The sequence below is a fragment of the Mauremys reevesii genome, linkage group 8 (assembly GCF_016161935.1).
Source record: "Mauremys reevesii isolate NIE-2019 linkage group 8, ASM1616193v1, whole genome shotgun sequence".
Lineage (NCBI taxonomy): Eukaryota > Metazoa > Chordata > Testudines > Geoemydidae > Mauremys > Mauremys reevesii.
The window spans coordinates 27,361,904-27,381,176 of record NC_052630.1 but is presented as its reverse complement, the minus strand read 5'-3'; the positions used below and the strand labels follow the sequence as shown (position 1 = coordinate 27,381,176).

Here is a 19,273-nt window from a genome sequence, read left to right as displayed (position 1 = left end):
GCAATGCGAAAATACATAGGAACATACAAATTACCCTATTATCTGTCCTGTCAGTGATGACTTTTTAAAACATTTAAATTGCGTTGTTTTTGTTTTTTTAATTACATGAAAGAATTTCTGATATATTGAAACAAAGGAAATTTTATTCTGGCAGTAAACAGAAAGCAGAACTCTTGAATGAACTGGTCCCCATTACAAAATCAGCATCTACCTATATCTGCATACTTGCAATTGTAAACAATTGCATTAGCTCAGATACTGGGGTGTGAACTGCAGATAAATGCTGACTTTAATGGTGATCACTATACTTTATTACTAAGCAGGCTAGTATTTTTGCTACAAATACATATTAGAGTTACAGTTACACTTTAATACATTTAGTCCTGCTGTATAATTACTAATCTGGTCATCTGTCAAAGCCATCAGTTTTCAACATATAGTTAATTGATTATGGAGTTCTTTAACTCCAATTTCATTTTTTCTATCTTGTCAAAGAAGATCAATGCTGCTGAAACTAACTGATCACATGTTGGATCCTATGCTCGCTGGCTGATTTAAATAATTTCCTTTTACAGCACTAGGACTTTTTCAACAGATACAACTTAACAGGTATAACTGGTAGTCAGTGTAAGGCAAGAGTTACAGAATACAAAGATATTTTGAAAGCTCACAAGAGGAAAAGTTTACATTAATCTTTTCCTCATGCTATTTAATGACCCTTGCCATAGAGTAAGAGCTACCCAGAACTGCTGGAATGAGCCACTATTATGATTTCTATGACCTTTGTTTCTCAAAAGAAAGCTGTACATATGTTCATGTGCACAAAAGATGTTTCCTCACTCCCTCTCCAAGAAGCCTTTCTTATAATGAATGCCAGGGACAGTAATGGGGGAGGGGGAGCAGAGGGGGAGAGAATCTCCTATGCTAATGTGATTCAAATCTGAATACCTGCAATTTTAGGGTGACTGCATTATCATCTGAACTTAGAGTTACATCTCTGAGGGTCACTTGACTAAAGCTAGAAGTTTAAGTGATAGAAGCCTGGTTAGAAGTTGAATTTTCTAAATGTACTTATTTTCCCCATGGTATATTCTCTTTTTTTTAAAATTATGCTCAGATGATCCCTTTACATAGCTCAGTTAATGGTATCAATGGAATATTCCAGAAAGCAAGTGTATAAAATATCTTGCTCAAGAAGGTGGTAAAATATCAACTAATGCAGGTGATATATTTCAGAAGAAAAAAAAAGAGGCGGTGAAAAACACATTTTTAAAACCACATTAGCAATTTCCACAATCTATTGTTCGTATTAGGGTGGTTTTGATTTAAATCAAATTTATTTAAATCACAATTTAAATCACTAGTCAGGAAGAATTTAATCATGGATTTCTACATAAAAGTGCATTCTTGTTGGTTGTTATAACCTTAATACATATTCTTCACAACTCAGAGATAGATGTAGGTTTCATTTTTAGAAGGTGTACGCTATACATTTTTAAAGTGATTTATTTTGAAAACGTTTCAGATTAGTTTTACAGCTATATCAGAAAATGAATGATTGTTGGTTATTTCATGTACCAAAGGTAATTGAAGCAGATATTTATGAAATCATTGGGAGGTGAACTATCTCCAATTCAACAGGTTAATCATTAATATTTGGAGGATTTTCTTGCCATGTTGTATTAGGAGGCGAACATCACCAGACAGACATTTCAATTGTTTTATTTAACTAAAACAACAATGTTATATATTGTGGATTTTTTTTCTTCAACAGCAAACATAGTATTTTAACAAAACTAGCATATGAATTTTCTAATTTAGTTAAACATTCACATTTTTTAAAATTAGGTTTGTTTCTGTTAAAATTGTTTTTAACTAAAATAGTTAACTGAAATATTTAGAAAAAAAATTGAATTGACTATGTCAGCCAGGTCAACATGAGAAACTTAAAATATTGGCTTTGGCAGCTAACTTGGTTGTATTCACTTTCATTTTCGTGTTTGTCCATAATCTGGAAAAGAAAAACAAGCTTTCCTGCTTTTTCAGGTCCCAAACAATTTCTCAATTTGGAATGAATTAGTCCAAAGGAAGAAAATATTCTTTCTACACTGGCAGAAACAGCTACTGCTGTTAAAAGTGAGATTATTGCTTCAACAGTTTCTGAATCCAAGTGCTTAAGTGACTTCCACAGGTGTGACTTTCTTTAAAATATCATCGGCAAACATATATTTCTTGAATGGTTCACCCTTAGCTCTGAAGTTTGTTATATTGGGCATTATGGAGGGATGATTGCTTAATGTCCATGTCATAGCCAACTCCTCTTCTTCAGCAGTTAAGGTTTGACCCTGGTACCGAGTATTGAGACTATCTGCAAGAAAATGAGCTGAGACAGTGCTTGTCCCATTTGTTTTTTTAATGCTTGTAATTTAACTCTGTCATTTCATATTTCTCTTTTTAAGATTTCACTCAGTTCCTTCCAAATTTCCAACAGCGTCAGCAATAAAACAGTTATTTCCCTGCATTTTGTTCAAGACTACAGAAATAGGCTTCAGGATACTCAACATGCATTTAACATTTCTCTTAAGCCCAATGTTGGAACTTTGGCTGTGACAGAGCCAGCTATTTTTTCACAATTTTGTTCACAAACTATCATCAGATTAGGCCAGTTCTTGATATAGTGCTCAAAACAGTCCACTACTGAGTTCCATGACTTCCATCACATGTCTTGTGGGAGAGTTAGCTTGGTTCCTCCCACTTTTTTCAGAACAGCTGCTGCAAAGTGGTTGTTATAGAAGTATTTTGCAATTTCAACAACATTAGCCTTTATTTCTGGACCACTGAAGTCTTTGGCTAGGAGGTGCATCAAATGAGCACTGCAACCGTATGTTGTTAGCTTGGGATTCTCTTCACTCTCTTCTAAATAATTTCTTCTCATCTTGGATACATTTGCAGCATTGTCTGTGACCAAGCTGCATACTAGATATTTGACATTTTTTTTCACAGTTTGTTATACCTTTTACTGCTACTTCTTGTAAGTATTCTTCTGTGCGTGCATTTCCTGATGTATCAATTGTTTCTGTAAGGAAGACATTCTCTTCTTCTGTTGTCACACAAGCACATACAACAGGATCATTGTGGACATGCTCCACCCATCAAGACTCAGGTTAACAATTTAGACCTTTTGCACACTGATGAATTTCTCATTCATACACTTTATCCAGCAATTTGCCTGTAACATCTGCTCTGTTGGGTGGACTGTATCCTGGTCTTAATGACTGAACCATGTTAATGAAGTGTGGGTTCTCAATCATACAGAAAGGAGAGTTTGTTGCATAAACAAACCAGGCATTTTTTTTCATCAATTACCTCTTTTTGTAATCTGCAGGTCCTTATCACAATCTTATCTATTGGCATTTCTGGATCATGGAGTTGTTCTTTTTCTTTTTTCTACAGGTGATATATTGTGGCTATGTGACATACAAGATGTGACTGAAACACAATCATTGGCAGATAACTCTGAAACTATAGAAAATGATGGTGATCTTGAAAGTGGATAGTCTTCAGAATCCTGTAGGTTGAGGATGGATTCTCCTAAATAAAATAAGTCAATGCAGTTATTTAATTATTATTACCAACTGCTCATTGCATTCATTGACACTCAGTACTACTTTAAAGGTGAAATTGTGAAAGGAAGATCTGCCTATTTCAGCTATTTATTTTTCATATCACAACTGCATCTAAAATGATAGTACAGTAACTCCTCACTTAAAGTCATCCCGGTTAGTGTTGTTTCATTGCTGATCATTTAGGGAACATGCCCGTTTAAAGTTGTACAATGCTCTCTTATGCTTTTTGGCAGCTGCCTGCATTGTCCACTGCTTGTAGAAAGAACAGCCCATTGGAGCTAGCTGGTGGAGGCTTGGAACCAGGGTGGACTGGCAGCCCCTCTATCAGCTCCCCGCTTCCCTAAGTTCCCTGTGTGGCAGCTACCCAGAAGGGTATCAGTTGCTGGGCAGTTCAGCTGTTTCTCCCCCTCACTGCTGTGTACTGCTCCTACCCTTGGCCTTGGAGCTGCTCCCGGGAGCCTCTTGCCTGCTGGGAGAAGGGGAGAAGAGGGATGCTATCAGGGTGTCCCCCTCCCTCCTGGCCCCAGATCCTTTACCCCATTGGGTCATCACCACAGAGCAGGGGGGACATGACAGGGCTCAGGATGGAGGAAGTTTGCTCTCAGCAGCTGCCGTCTCAACTTGCTGATCTATGTAATAAGGCAGTGTACTTAGAGTAGTGTCAGCATACTTAAAGGGGCAATGCATGTCTGTCTCTCTCACACACGGTGTGTGTCTCTGTCTCTCTCTGTCATGCTGTATCCCCTCCCTCCATTCATGCTGCCTTGTAGAGTGTGAGGCAACATTAACAATGTGTTAACCCTTGAGGGCTCAGCCAAGTGCTAGTTCACCATTTAGCAGTAAGGCATTCCCTGGGAAATATCCCACCCTCTTCCACCCTCTGACTTCACCACCTCAACCAAGCTTCACAATCATCATTGCTGTGTACAGTACTAAACTGTTTAAAACTTATTGTGTGTGTGTATGTGTGTATATTATATATATGTGTCTTTTCTCCGGCGAAAAAAATCTCCCTGGAACCTAACCCCCCCCATTTACATTAATTCTTATGGGGAAATTGTATTTGATTAACATTGTTTAGCTTAAAGTAGAATTTTTCAGGAACATAACTAAAACATTAAGCGAGGAGTTACTGTACCAGAGTAACAACTATATTTTTTGCTCAAACATGAGACTTCAAGAATAGTCCAGAAGGAAGATAGGCAGTCCTTAAGAAAGAAGCATTAAATAAAAAAGTTTACCAAGCTGAAGATCCTGCATGTTCAGACATGTTCCTTTCATCATCTTCAACGCAGCTTCCTCCTGAGAAGGAACACTTCTCATGACGTTGCCTTGCATTTCTTTGTTGCACTGTTTGGGTTTTGCACGCATGCCTGTCTTACCCACAGATAGAGGAACTTCATTAAAATATTCCCAGACTGGGTATCTTTTATGGCTTGCTGCCATTATATGTTTTCCCTTTTAGTGAGAGAATGGTATGGTAGATCTCAAATCAATTAAGGCTACACTCAGAAAGACCTCAAGACTTCTGGAATACACTGCTCAGTTTCACTTTTGTTTCTACTGCCTGTCCCTCCCTTCTCACATTTATATCCAGACTTCTCCTTTTCCAGATCTATTCCACCCCCCGACAATCTTCTATTCATTGATTTTTTTGAAACTTCACACTTTTAGATAGAGAAAAGGGATTGACTCTGTGAACACAAATTTGCAGAGGGACAATAGGGTTGAGGTCTGTTATTTCTCACCTCTATATATTATTTATTTAAAAACATTTTTGCTGTTAACAAGCATGTTATCTCTGGAGACGCAAATCCACAGTTTGAGAACTGTAAAACTAAGCACCCCGATGGTATCTCCTAGACCAGGGTGGGCAAACTACGGCCCATAAGCCAGATCCGGCCCCTCAGGGCTTTGGATCCAGCCTGTGGTGCCGCCGGCACCACGTCCTGTGACCCCTGGGTGGGGGGGGCGGGCAGAGGGCTCCGTGCATTGCCCCTGCATCCAGGCACTGTGCTCCGCAGTTCCCATTGGCTGGGAACAGGGAACCGCGACCAATGGGAGCTTCAGGGGTGGTACCTAGAGGCGCGGCAAGGGCAACACACCCAGAGCCCCCCACCCCCCAGGGGCCGCAGCGCTTCCTGGCCCCGGTGCATGCTGACCCAGTGCGTGCCAGTGCCACCCTGGAGCCCAAACCCCTCCTGCACCCTGCACCCCAACTCCCTGCCCTAAGCCCCCTGCTGCACCCTGCACTCCCTGCCCTGAGCCCCCTGCCGCACCTCGCACCCCTCCTGCACCCCTTTCCTGAGGCCCCTCATACACCCTGCACCCCTCCTCTGATGCAATCCCTTGCCCTGAGCCCCTTCCTGCATATCACACCCCCTCCCACACCCCACACTCTCTCCCATACCTAAATAATCTGTACAGAAGCCCCTGGAACCCATAAAATTGGGTCCCTAATCCATGAACTACTGGAACTCATTTACAAAACTTTTCTTAAACATTACACGAATATATTGTCTCATACTATATTATTAGAATTTATAATCCCTATTCCATGATGAGATGTCTTTGAGCTATAATGTATCTTACATTAAAACTATCTTTAGATATAGAGTTTTTTCCTCAGAAATCTTTTTATCAAAAAAATCTGATTTAAATTAAAAAATCCATTTTTTTTAGTCATTGATTTTTATCCACCCTGGTTCATATCTTTGCATTTTTTTAAAAAATAATTAATAAAAAACAAATCAACTTTTATGTCCCAACTTTCCTATGAAATGTATGCAGAAGCCTTTAAAAAAAGAATTTGAATTTAACAGTGCTAGCTCAATACATATTTGATATTATTCCTTACTTCAGTGTACAAATGTAATGATAGCATATGTAGTATGGGTTGTAACCCCGTGAGTATCTTGTGAAGCACAGAAGTGAACTGCTCAAGGGTTCCAATGTATTACAGTGGCACATACCATAAGACACTTATCACAAAAGGCGGGACGGCTGATAAGGGCTCCCTCACAGTCGTATCCTTACTGGAGTCAATGGGCTACTTACGTAAAGCCCTTATTCAGTAAGGAACCCAAGCATGGGTCCAGCTTTAGGCATGTGAGCAGTTCCATTGAATTCAATGAGACTACTCAGGTGTCTAAAGTTAGGCAAGTGCTTATGTGCCATGCTGAAATGGGGAGTGGGTGCCCACTGGTATAAGGATTGCACATTCCAGCTCTTACTAAAATAAGTTTTAAAAATTAAGTGGGTGATTTTTTGCAGGTGATGAACAGACCACATTTACAGGCACTTAGTAAATATCTAGCATAGGCCCATGGGAAGTCAATGGGACCACACGAGACAGCAAGCACAGAGCTAGGTAATAAGGTTTCCAGTATCAGGTCCTAATGCACCATTTCATTGAACAACAGTATTATACTGCAGGGAAATGCACTAATTAGTTTTGACAATTTGAGTTTTTTAAAATAATTTCAATAGATGATATTGATGTTTATTTTAAGCATTCTTTAGATTATCTATTTAAACTTTCATACTAGTGAGAAATTATGGATGTGAGACATTTATTTAATAATAGCAGACGTTAAGGTTCAGAAAGTTAAAACTTCATAAAAACTTAAAATACAAAATGATCAACATCAAGTAAATATCCTTAAATCGACAAATCATACCTGTTTTTACTATTTATTCACTATTCCATTTCTAACAAATCACTGGATTTTGACTAATCAATTCTCAAGCATAATTTTCTTATGTTGCCTATCTGTAAATTTTGATCGTTGATGGAAATATAGTTTCACTGGCATGTGGGTGGGTGTGAGGAAGCCAATAATTACCAACATTTACCAATTTAAAAAAATTGAGTTCTTCCAAGCCTAACTTGAAGACACAGCTGCCCAGATATTTTTTTTCATTCTGTTTAGTGATTCTATTTTTCATCTATTAGAGCAGTGGCTCCCAACCTGCCCAGACTACTGTACCCCGTTCAGGAGTCTAATTTTTCTTGCATACCCCTAACTTTTCCCTCAGTTAAAAACTTACAAAATCAGACATAAAAATACAAAAGCGTCTCAGCACACTATTACTGAAAAATTGCTTCCATTCTCATTGTTACCATATAATTATAAAATAAATCAATTGGAATATAAATACTGTACTTACATTTCAGCGTATAGTAGTGTATAGGGCAGTATAAACAAGTCACTGTCTGTATGACATTTTAGTTTGTACTGACTTCACTAATGCTTTTTATGTAGCCTGTTGTAAAACTAGGCAAATATCTAGATGAGTTGATGTACCACCTGGAAGACCTCAGCGTACCCCAGGGGCATGCATACCCGTGGTTGAGAACCACTGTTATTACAAAACCTTGTGAGGAATCAGACCCCTCCCATTCTTGTTTGCTTAGTTTTATTTTATGATCCCTCCATTCACTCTCCCTTTCCACATTCCTCCTAGATTAGCGTTTTTCCTAATTACACTGTGACACAATGCTCTCCAAGGGCCAGATTCTGATCTCTTCATTCACAGTAAGTAGTAATTCACCCACTGATATCAATGGGACTGCCCAGGAAGTAAGGGACAGCAATGAATGTGGGGGTACTTGATGATATATACTCTCCCAAGGAGGAGGAAGTTACAGCAAGTTAATGCCACTTCACTCTTGGAGAGCAGCCACATGATGTTTAACAGGCTTTAAACTTATGTGCATTGACTTCACCCCTTGTTGATTTACCTTAAGTATCCTGACGATCGTGCTATAGACATAATCCCAGACAATCAAAAGGGAATAGCCAGTTTCATTACCCTCATTTACAGGGGTAGACAGCACACAGGCCAACCATTAACACTGAATGGGTCCAACTACCCAAACAATGGGCCAGGAGGAGGTGGCCCTACTGCATCCTCTGGTTAACTAGGAAAACTGAGACAAAAAGGATAACTTTACAGCTGGACTCTAACAGAGACATCATTGAGTAATGTGGTAATTGGGCCCAGATATGCACAAGGGACAGTGGGTGGCTATGACAATTCTCTCTAAGAGGAGAGGCAGATTCCTGGGGAGAAATTGAGACCAGGCTGTGTCCCAAGAGCTTCTTGGCTTTCAAAGAACAGGTCAGTTGGTTCATGTCTTTCTCTAACTCAAGAGGGAAGCCCACCAAACTTAGCTTAGAGCAAAGCTTAAGTCTTGATGAGACGAAATATACAAATACTATTTGTGGTTTTAAAATCACTCTCTCTAAAGCTTGGATCCAACTGGTATATAAAAACAATTTATATTAAGAAGCCTATAGGCTGTTATCACTGGCCACAAGAAACGAAGGCTTTGGATTTCAGAGAGTAGCCCAATGTTGGTCTAAGAGTGGAACAATCATGAGATAAATGGTAAAAGGCCCAAGATGGGTGCTGTCAGACACAACCGGACAGGAGCAGAGCTGCAGCTAGCCTTGTAACCATGACACATACTGTTTTATGTAAGTCAGGTCATCACAATCTGGCCCCACTGAACTATTATTGGATGGCGACGTTGTGATGTGCAAGCAGAGGAACAAGAATAAGAACAGTAAACTAATATCCACTTTTCATCTCCTGTCTGAAGAGACGAAAGCTTAGGTGCCCCATGTAGTTCCCCTTTTAATTATTATTCTCATAGGATTCTTTTGTCCCTTAGAGACAATTTGTCCAACATATACACACACGAAGCAATCAAATATCCAAAGACTGAGGATTATTTTGAGATATTAACACAAGTTGAAATTCAATGGGAATTGGGTGTCTTACTCCCCTTTGTGACTCACTCCTCTTTATTAACCACAATATATTCAAGTTTCCCCTGTATTATATATAATCCATTGACTCACAGAGCATGAAAGCAAGCGCTAAAATAGAGACATGTAAAAGGGACACATTTACTATAAAATAATCATGCGCTATGGTCATTGTAAAGTACTTGCTTAATGTCAGAATATTCCTATTGGACATCAGTGTGAATTAGAACAAGCTACCAGCCATATACATTTGTATAAGGTTAAGAATAAAAAATAAATTAGTGGAGATGTACACATGTTATAACTTGTTTTTCCTCCACTGATATTATGTCTCTATCTAAAAGGAAAGGTAATGAAATACAAAATGATACTCAGTCCACTTTGGCAAGATATTCCAAGTATTATAAAAGGCTGTTGGGCATTGTTAAATAAGTTTGTGTTTGTTCCACTGATTTTTTAATATCTTCAAGCACACACTATTTGTTCTGATCATTCCCAGCAGAGATTTACTGCTGAACTAGATATGACTTGAGATTGAGTGGATGAGAAAGCAGTCAGCGCAATACAAATACTGAGTAACAACTTTCTCTGATGGCTGAAAGCCTGGGGTTTGGCTCAAGCAGAAAGGCAGAACTTGTGAGACAGGACTGTCAAGTGAAGAACTCAAGAATTGTGCATCCATTCAATTTTTGTACACTTTTCCTCAAGGTTGATTCTGGAACTGCTACAGCTGAAAATTAAATTTTAAACCTAAAACATGGACACTTAAAATGCAACATCTCTTTTGATAATACTACTAAATACGTGGAGAGATGATTAGGACTCCACCCAGCTACTACCTGTAGGGTGCAACAGAATCACTGCTTGCATCTAGTGCTTCCCAGCTCTACTTGCATAGAAGTGGACAGTTGCAACCAGCCAATTCAAGTTCTCTGTAAACGTAGCAGAGTTCTAAAGTGACAAATCATCTTTTAAATATATCCTGGTTACAAAAGTCCACATATATACATTTTTATTTCAAAGTGACTTCTTTAAAGCATGGTTTTAAAACAAAACCAAGACCCCCAACATATCCCCCTACTCTCAAAGTCTTCACTGCTAATCTACCTTCCTTCTGTTGTATCAGTACATGAAGTTGGAAAAAATGTTCTCTTATAAAAAAAAATGAAGTGAATCTCTTTGGAAGCAAAATGCATAGCATATAGACAAATCCACACCATACCAGAAGGCTGTAAGATACTCCAATATTAAAAAGGTGTTAGAACTACTTTCTCACACATCTTTGCAAAGGTTTGACAGAGTAACAATATTTCTATTCATCTTAACATGGAACATTTAAAAAAGAGATTCTTCACCTTTTATGACAAATTTGTAACGTTAGAATCTTTTCCCCCAATAAACTGAAGAGCTGAATTTTTCAAACTGACTGGACAATAATGTTACCCACACGGGGGTGTTGAATTATATTTGCATTTCTGTCTATGCTAAACATCAAAATAAACAATGGTGAGAACAGGTGTCAGAAAAGTTACCACAGGGATAATTGGTTTGTGGCAGCTCAGCATTCATAGCTATGATGCTTTTTGATCCTTTGATGTCGGCTCTTACTATCATTGTGAAGCAGAATTCACCAAGCATTGGATAGTTCACCCACTAATATGAAACATGAGCTGGGTTTTAGACAATTGTGAGGCTGGTTAGTTTTCTCTATTGATGTTCTTTTGCAATAGTAATTCTGCTCAGTATAAAAGGAACCACAGGTTCAGACATTTGATGTATGAATTTGGCTGAGCCAATGGGATGAAGCTACTGTCTATGGGATTATGACAATGCCCAAGTCAGAATCCCTCCTAAATGTAATGGCACTGCAGCCTGGTGACAGACATAGCCTACCACGCTCATTTTCCACATTTTCACACCAACACTGCAAAGTAGTCTGACGACAGTCAACAACTATGATGGAGAGGATTTTTTCTTTTGGTTGGTATGTTTGCTAGGAACTAGACAAACCATAAAACTCATTTCACACAAGGATCTAAACTAGCTATCAGACTGTAATGATTTTCAGTCATTATCAACTCTGATTTAAAACTGACAACAAAAGGCAAGAGGTTTTTGTATGCCATCACCATTCCCCTTCACCCAAACTAACTCACAGAGGCATTTATAACTTTTGAAGACCTGTCTGCTCACAAAATAATGAAACAGATATGCAGAGCAGAAAGACAGGGTAACATGCACATCAGAACACCAAACCAAAGTTTGAAGGTCTAATTTTAAGCTTTCCAGCCCTGAGTATAACTTTTACATCAAGAATTTCAGTGTCAAGCCTTCATCGATCAAAAATGAAAATGGTACAACTCAGTCTTGTACTTGACAGATTTTTACTGCAATTCTCAAAAACAACTATCATCTAAGATCTCAACTTAAAGCAGCTGCTTTATGTAGTCTTAATGCCATGGTTAATCAAACGGATATATGTCAACAAGTCACACCACAGAGAGCTTTACTGGCAGAAGGGACAAAATATTGGGAAAATATCTGAAACCATTTAAAGGCAAAAATCATTCAAATTCTTCCTACAGTAGCGAAAAGAAAAATTACTTTCAGGACTACCCATTTAAAACACGTCTATTTCCTGCAAAATTTAAATCCCATAAAAACACCCACTCGAACTTTGAATAAATTAGCATTTGTAAATTCCTAGACGTCTGCAGCTGGAAACTGCATGTGCAAATACTTCTCTTTACATTTTCCTAACTACATTTGGAACCGCACAGCGTTTAATTCACACCAGCTATTGCAGACACTGAAAACACAGTAAGAACAAGGAGTCCGGTGGCACCTTAAAGACTAGCAGATTTATTTGGGCATAAGCTTTCGTGGGTAAAAAACATCGCTTCTTAAGATGCATCTGAAGAAGTGAGCTTTTTACCCACAAAAGCTTATAACCAAATAAATCTGCTAGTCTTTAAGGTGCCACCGGACTCCTTGTTGTATTTGTGGATACAGACTAACACAACTACTCCCTGATACTTGAAAACACAGTGTGCAAATTGTTAAACTATGCCTACTCTCCTGTTCATACACACTTCATGTAAACAGGAGAGAGAGAGAGAGAGAGAGAGTATGTGTATCTATATATGCCAATGACCATTCTCATGGAGGTGTTCATCTGAAAACCATGCAGTCAAGTGTGGCATCCATGGATCTGGATGCCTGAATCTGCCATTGTGTTGTCTCAGCAGTTACGGAAATGTCCGGACTGGGAGAGGTTGCTTCAACATGTGGAGAAGAGGGAATCAGAATTGGCGAGGCCAAAACAGAGCGATCAGAATGGCCAATGTTCTCCCGCACTGGAGTTTGTGGAGACCGCAGGATTGGAGTGTGTGTGGGGGGAGGGAGGGCGGGAGTAGTTCGTCTGGTCTGACCAAATCAACGACCAGAGAATCACCCAATGAGTGGGCACAAAGTCCTCCCTGGAACAATACTGGGTGCAGTTGGTGGTGGTGGTGTGATGTAAAGAGGTCTCTGATTGGTGTATCCCAGCAATATGTCTGTGATTACTGTATCATGCAACTCCTATTTGTGGTCAGTTGCAAAGTTCCGCAGATTATCTCAGCAGATCACATTCTAGTTTCAAGGCAGGTAGGCTGCTGGAAAAAGGATATGATGTCTGAGAATAATTGCCTCCATATACAGCACTGGGGTCCTTGTGCTCCCTTGTTTATATAGTATGCTGTGGTCGTGTTGTCTGACAAGTGGCAATAGCAGATAGCTGGTAAGAACATGTGGCATGTTTTGCATACTACCTGAAATTCAATATGTTTATGTATCCTGGCCTCTCGCATGATCCAATGTGAGTGCCTCAGCCTGAATAAGAAGTGTCCCTTATTACTGTCACAGTCAGTGAGCATGGGCATACCAGAGCAGACTTGTAGCAGGTGTTTCCACCAATGAAGAGAAGAGCTACTCAATGTTCCACTGGAGGTTATGGTGTCCATGAACTGGTGCATAGGAGAATAGATTCTTTGGAGCCATAGTTGTAGACAAAGGTGAAGGTGGGCAAAGTGTGTGATGTATGTGCATACCACCACGTGCCCTAGGATGGAAAGGCAGGTCCTGGTTGAGACTGAAGGTTTGGAGGTTATCGGAGCTATTTGTTCTAGTAGGCTCTGGAATCCGTCCTGTGATATGGGGAGCTCTGCTGCTTATGGGGAGCTTATGGGGAGCTCTGCTGCTCCTCTCTGCAACTCAGAGTCCACATTTAGGATCAGAATATTGTTGTGAGAAAGATCTCTGGGGAGAGGGTGACCAGTCATGAGAAAGATCTCTGGGGAGTGGGTGGGGGACGTGGACGAAGCATGGTCAAACTATGGTGTAGCAGCATACAGGGCCATCTCTAGGCACCAGTGCTCCAAGCATGTGCTTGGGGTGGCACTTTCCAAGGGGTGGCACTCTGGCTCCCTTTTTTTTTTTTTTTTTTTTTGCTTGGGGCGCAAAAATCCAGGAGCCGGCCCTGAGCGGGAGGTGAGCTGCAGAGGTGAGGGGCGCAGAGCGGGCTGCAGGAAGTAACCCGGGGGGGGGCAGAGGAACCGCTCCCCCCACCTCACCTCTGTTCCACTGCCACCTGCTCCCCCGAGTGCGCCACTGCTCTGCTTCTCCCCCCTCCCTCCCAGGCTTGCCGCATGAATCAGCTGTTTTGCGGCAAGCCTGGGAGGGAGCGGGGAGAAGCAGAGTGGTGGCGGCGCGCTCAGGGGAGCAGGCAGAACGGAGGTGAGCTGGGAGGGAGGGGTAGGAGAGGAAATGTGGCATGCCTGGGAGAGGAGACAGGGCTGGGGATTTGGGGAAGGGGTTGGAATGAGGCGAGGAAGGGGCGGAGTTGGGGCAGGGCCGGGAGGGCGTGGGAAATTTTTTTTTGCTTGGAGCGGCAAAAAACTTGGAGCCGGCCCTGGCAGCATGAAAGACAAGATCCACTTGTCCAAACTAGTAGAAAGAGCTTGAGATGACCACTGAAAGGGCAGAGGGCAGGTGCGTTTTTGTACAGAGTGGTTGACTGCTATCTAGATGCACTCAGAAATACTGCTTTCATAATGATTAAGTGTATTGCTCAGAGGTCTGCAATGCTGAAACAGGTGGATGGGCTCTGTGTACCGTAGGGGCACTTCTGAGGAGATTCATAGGCCCATTGGTAGTAGAAGTGTGGAGTTCTACAGCGTTGGACTGGTGGTGGGCAATAAAATTTTCTTTTTGGCGCTAGTGTAAAGGAGTTTGGTGCCCCAGGATTGTAAGGTGGCTCCGAGATCTTTTAGTGAGTGTAAGGAATCAGTTTTTGGTTGAAGAGAAGAGAAGTCAAAGAGAAGGTCCTCGATTTTGTTCTTCACCTCTCTAGAGGAACCTAAGGAATGTAACCATGATTCCCTCCTCATGACAATTCTGGTAGCCCATACACATGAGGATGTGTCCACTGAATCGAGTGCAGCCTGATATATGGACTTGGCGACCCTGTAAAATTGCTTGGAATTGAGGACGACCCCGCTGAGATAACTTATGTGCTAATTCTTCCATAGTTGGCCATCAGTGCCATGTAGTTAGAGATATGGAACTGTAGCCCAGCTGAGGAGAAGACCTTTCAATCCATGAGGTCTAGTCTCTGGTGGTGTTGTTTGGTCCACTCTGACACAGGCTGTATTACCAAGAAGTTAGAAGAAGGGTGTGAAAATAAAAATTCTGACCCTTTGGGGGGCGGGGAATGTAGTATCTTTTCTCAGCCCTCTTCAGGATTGGTGCACATGTTGCCGGGGTATGCCACATGGTGTGCAACAGTTGAAGAACAGTGTTAAGTGGTAAGGCCACCCTTGCCAATACTGATGCATGCAGAATGCCTAATAATTGGTGCAGACTGCCCTGCACCTCTTCCAGTGGGATCTCAAGAGCATTGGCTATTGTCTGTAGGACAATGTTGAATCTGATGATAGTTGTCTGGAAGGGAGGAAGGTGATGACGACACACTTGTATTTGGAAACGAAGGGAACCTCTTCAGATCAACTGGAGCTGGGCTGATCGCTGCATCATCAAACTCCATTGCTGGATGTCTACTGGATGAAGGGCAGGGCAGTGAAACAAGGGAGTTCTTTGAAGCCAAACGAGAATGTTCTGAAGGCGTATACTGGGGCCATGAGTTCCAATATGGCCTACCTGGTTGATCCTGCTGCTGTTGTACTTTGCCCAAGGAGCCAGACACCAGCTTCTTGGGTAACGCACAGGAGGAAATGCCACAGAGCCATCGGAACCCTCTGGTAGTCATGTTCCCATAACGGAAGCGGTGGACTGTGCCCAATGTCCATATCCTCAAATTCAGAGGAGTCAAGGTCTTGCATTAAAGGTGGTACCGACAGAGTCATCAGAACAAGATGCATTGGGGAAGTACAGCCAGGAGGTAGATGTATTGCAGGAGATGGGGAGCCCTCTGCAGAGGTGAGTGCACCAGGACACATAGAGACCTCATTCCTTTCAGGTCAAACAGTTCATGAGGGCCAGAAGTGCTTCTGAGGGCAGATCTACACTACCTCTAAAGTTGATCTAACTTGTGTTGCTCAGGGGCATGAAAAATTTGCAAGTTATAGTGACCTGAGTGCTATGTCGGTGGGAGATGTTTTCCCACCAACATAGCTTCTGCTTCTCACGGAGGTGGAGTCATTATGCTGATAGGAGAGCACTCTCCTGTTGGCATAGACCACCTTCACCAGATGCGCTACAGTGGCACAGCTGCATCAGTGCTAATGTAGTGCTTCTCGTGTAAACCTTCCCCCAGTCTCCCCAGAGTCAATGGTACCTGGTCTATTGATGGAACTAGAACCAGTAAAGGCACCTGTCTCAGGACTGACCATTCATGGGACACTAGCGGAGCCGGAGCAGGCTGGCGGGCCGTGCGGCCTCTTATTCTTGTGCTGTAGAGAATAATCTCATGTTGTTAGGGAGATAGGATTCCATTAGACTGGTAGCCTTAAAAGTTAGAGGAGTCCTATGTTAGCATGATACTTTACTAAGAGATTTATTTCCTCCTTGGGGGAGTAAGAAGAGAGGGCATATTAATAAGTTCAAGCTGCCTAAATCCAGTCAAACGTTACATACTAAACCACATCTAATTGTTCATGTGGAACTGATTTACTTTTTAGCTCCCCTCTATGCAATTTTGGGGCAAGTGACAATCTAATGAAGCAAAAGATTCCAATGAATCTAATGAAGCAATGACTGCTCATCTGAAGCAATGTTTACACATCTCTCCCCCTCACCCGAAGACACACACAATTATGCTGTGTTTCACTTTACTAAGACAACTCACAAAATAGAAGCAGAAACATGTTCAGTGAGGAACTAACCGAAAGAGAAATATTTTAAGCTATTTCTTAGAGAAGTTTAGATTCTCTTTCATTCAGTAGAATCTAGATAGATATTTGAAGCAAACAATTTTATATTGCATATTCAAATTGCATATATGTTAATGCAAAGGGAATTGTGTAAAGTTGAAATTTAATATGAGTTTTAGAATCTCAGTGAGGTGCTAATATATTATAGCCATTTATTAATTATGTGTTTCCTCCTGCTATTTGCTTTATTAAATAAAGTATAAGCCAACTGCAGTGACAAAATGAAGCCAAAAGAAACAGCATCCTATTTCTATTATACATGTTAGAAACAGGGGAGAAATTCCAAGGTACCAGATTAGTAATTACTGTATGCTAATCACAATGTTTTACTCATTTTAGTAATACAGCCAATCTATCAAAGAAACAAAAAGCAACGTGAAAATGTCACTATTATACCTAAAACTAATACAGATGACATACTGTAAGGTTACAATATTTGCCAATATATGACAAATATGACAGCTGGTTAGGAGTCATTAGTGCTTCTCTATTTAAAATATATGTTAACATAGTGATCTAGGTTTGCCTCACTTACAGAAAGTGACTTCTGACAGGATCGGAAGCCTAAATGTTCCCAGCTTAATGTGACAATGGAAGGGAATGAATTTCCTAATTGAAAATGCAACCCTGTTCCTGCTTTAAACAGGTAAAATTACAAGCATTATCCTTTCTCCATTTTACATGCATTTCTAATGCTACTGGCATGCTGACATATACATTACTGACAGTGGCTAGTGTACCAGGGATTATTGGGACCAAAAAAAAAGAAAAACAAATTGTTGTGCCTTACACATACCTTGTCTTGGAAACTCGTCTGACTCCCTGTGAACTAGGTCAGAAACTCTATTTCCGTAGTGCATTCTGGTATCATGATCATAGGCCTTCAATGTCTCACTTGAGCTATAGGACTTCTGAGTTGGTACTCGGCAGTCCTCACTGTCCAATGAAGAACTTGTATAGCGGCATTCCTTCCCACAGCGACCTCTTGTTAGAGAGCGGTGTCTTCGGTCTTTTATATCCATTATTCTGAGTCAGGTAGAAAAAATCAACTTTTTCAGAACAGTTTATCTTTAATCCTGGGGCTGGTCACTCTACCACCTAAAACCAAAAGATAATAAAGAGTGAGAATTGGAGATACAATATGCTGTGACGTTTCACTTTTCTTCACTTGTTCAGAAACACAAAGTGGGCAAACTTGATGGAAAATAAGACCTTGACACTAAGTTCCTTATAAACTTACATAAATTGACTTTAATGGGGGAAAGACGAAAAAGGAAATGCATTTAGCTGTAAGATTTGTTTCATTTAAACTTTGTTTTTATAGAAGAGTTTAAAAATTGATAAAAAAACTACTGTAATCTTTTGATTTCCGAATGCACTTTGATAACACAAACTCTGACAGCCTGACATTAGCTCTTGCAACGAAACAGTACAAAGAAAAACAGATTCAAACCAACTAATTATTTCCTTTTGCTGCAGGAGGGCCTGGAATGTGGAGTGCCATATGAAATCGACAATTAAGATTGAAGCATGCAAAGACAGTTACAAACATAAGGCATTAATATTCAGCATTTATGAATTACAATGGTACACATTACATGCTGTGACCATGTGAGTGTACAGCAAGGTCTAGAACAGAATAATTACCGGTTTCTTCTTTACCCATACAGTCCCCTCCACCGTTCCTAACCCCCCTCCATCTCTTTTAAAGAAATAAAATATGTGTGTTGAAAAATTTCTCAATCTACCATTGCAATTGAGCAAATCTGTATATACACCAGATAAGAAAAAAGACTTTCTGGACGTCATTTGAAATTGTTAAACCGTTTGATCCTAAAATAAATTTGTCTTGGACGGCTAGAAACACTATTTGATTTTATTCATTTGTGTGTGTGTGTGTGTGTGTATGTGTGTGTATACACAATACACAAATGAATAAAATCAAATAGTGTTTCTATACATGCACACTTTACCTAGACTTACCATGCTTGATACAGCTGTAAAATACATACCCAACAACGTTTATCAATTGTACTTCCTGAGTTCTCCAAAGGAATTAACTTTGTTACATTCCACATTTTCTAACTTAAGGAGGGTTCACATTGCTTCTTTCCATCATTTGTAGAAGTAGATGCCTTCACTTTATATTACCAAATTACAGAAAACTTGTTTTCAAACCGCTGTCTAATTAACTAACACTATGAGCTTTAACTGTTCACTTTGCAGATTGTCCCACTTCTTGGGCAGGCTAACTTGTTAATCACTGACATCCCATCTGCATTTTTAATTTAAACAAGTGTGCAACTTTACTCATATGAGCAGTGGCCCATTGAAGACTGATTACTTATGTGAGTAAGGTTACGTATGACCATACATGTTTGCAAGATCAGGGCTTTAGTTTGTAATAAGCTCACCACTCCAGAGTAGACGTGATTGGTCA

The 19,273-nt window shown here is 40.5% G+C and overlaps 1 protein-coding gene across 19 annotated transcripts in view; it reads right to left on the bottom strand.

The window, feature by feature from the left end:
* Window positions 1–19,273, bottom strand: part of TENM2 (teneurin transmembrane protein 2) — a 1,520,094-nt gene that overhangs the window by 771,345 nt on the left and 729,476 nt on the right. For 18 of the 19 annotated variants that reach the window (XM_039484033.1, XM_039484034.1, XM_039484029.1 and 15 more), the window contains one exon: window positions 17,630–17,931. The exons of the other annotated variant lie outside the window; for it this stretch is intronic. In XM_039484033.1, coding sequence (XP_039339967.1) covers window positions 17,630–17,855 — 226 coding nt within the window. In that variant the 5' untranslated portion in view covers window positions 17,856–17,931. The remainder of the gene's footprint in view (window positions 1–17,629; window positions 17,932–19,273) is intronic. 19 annotated transcript variants of the gene reach the window in all.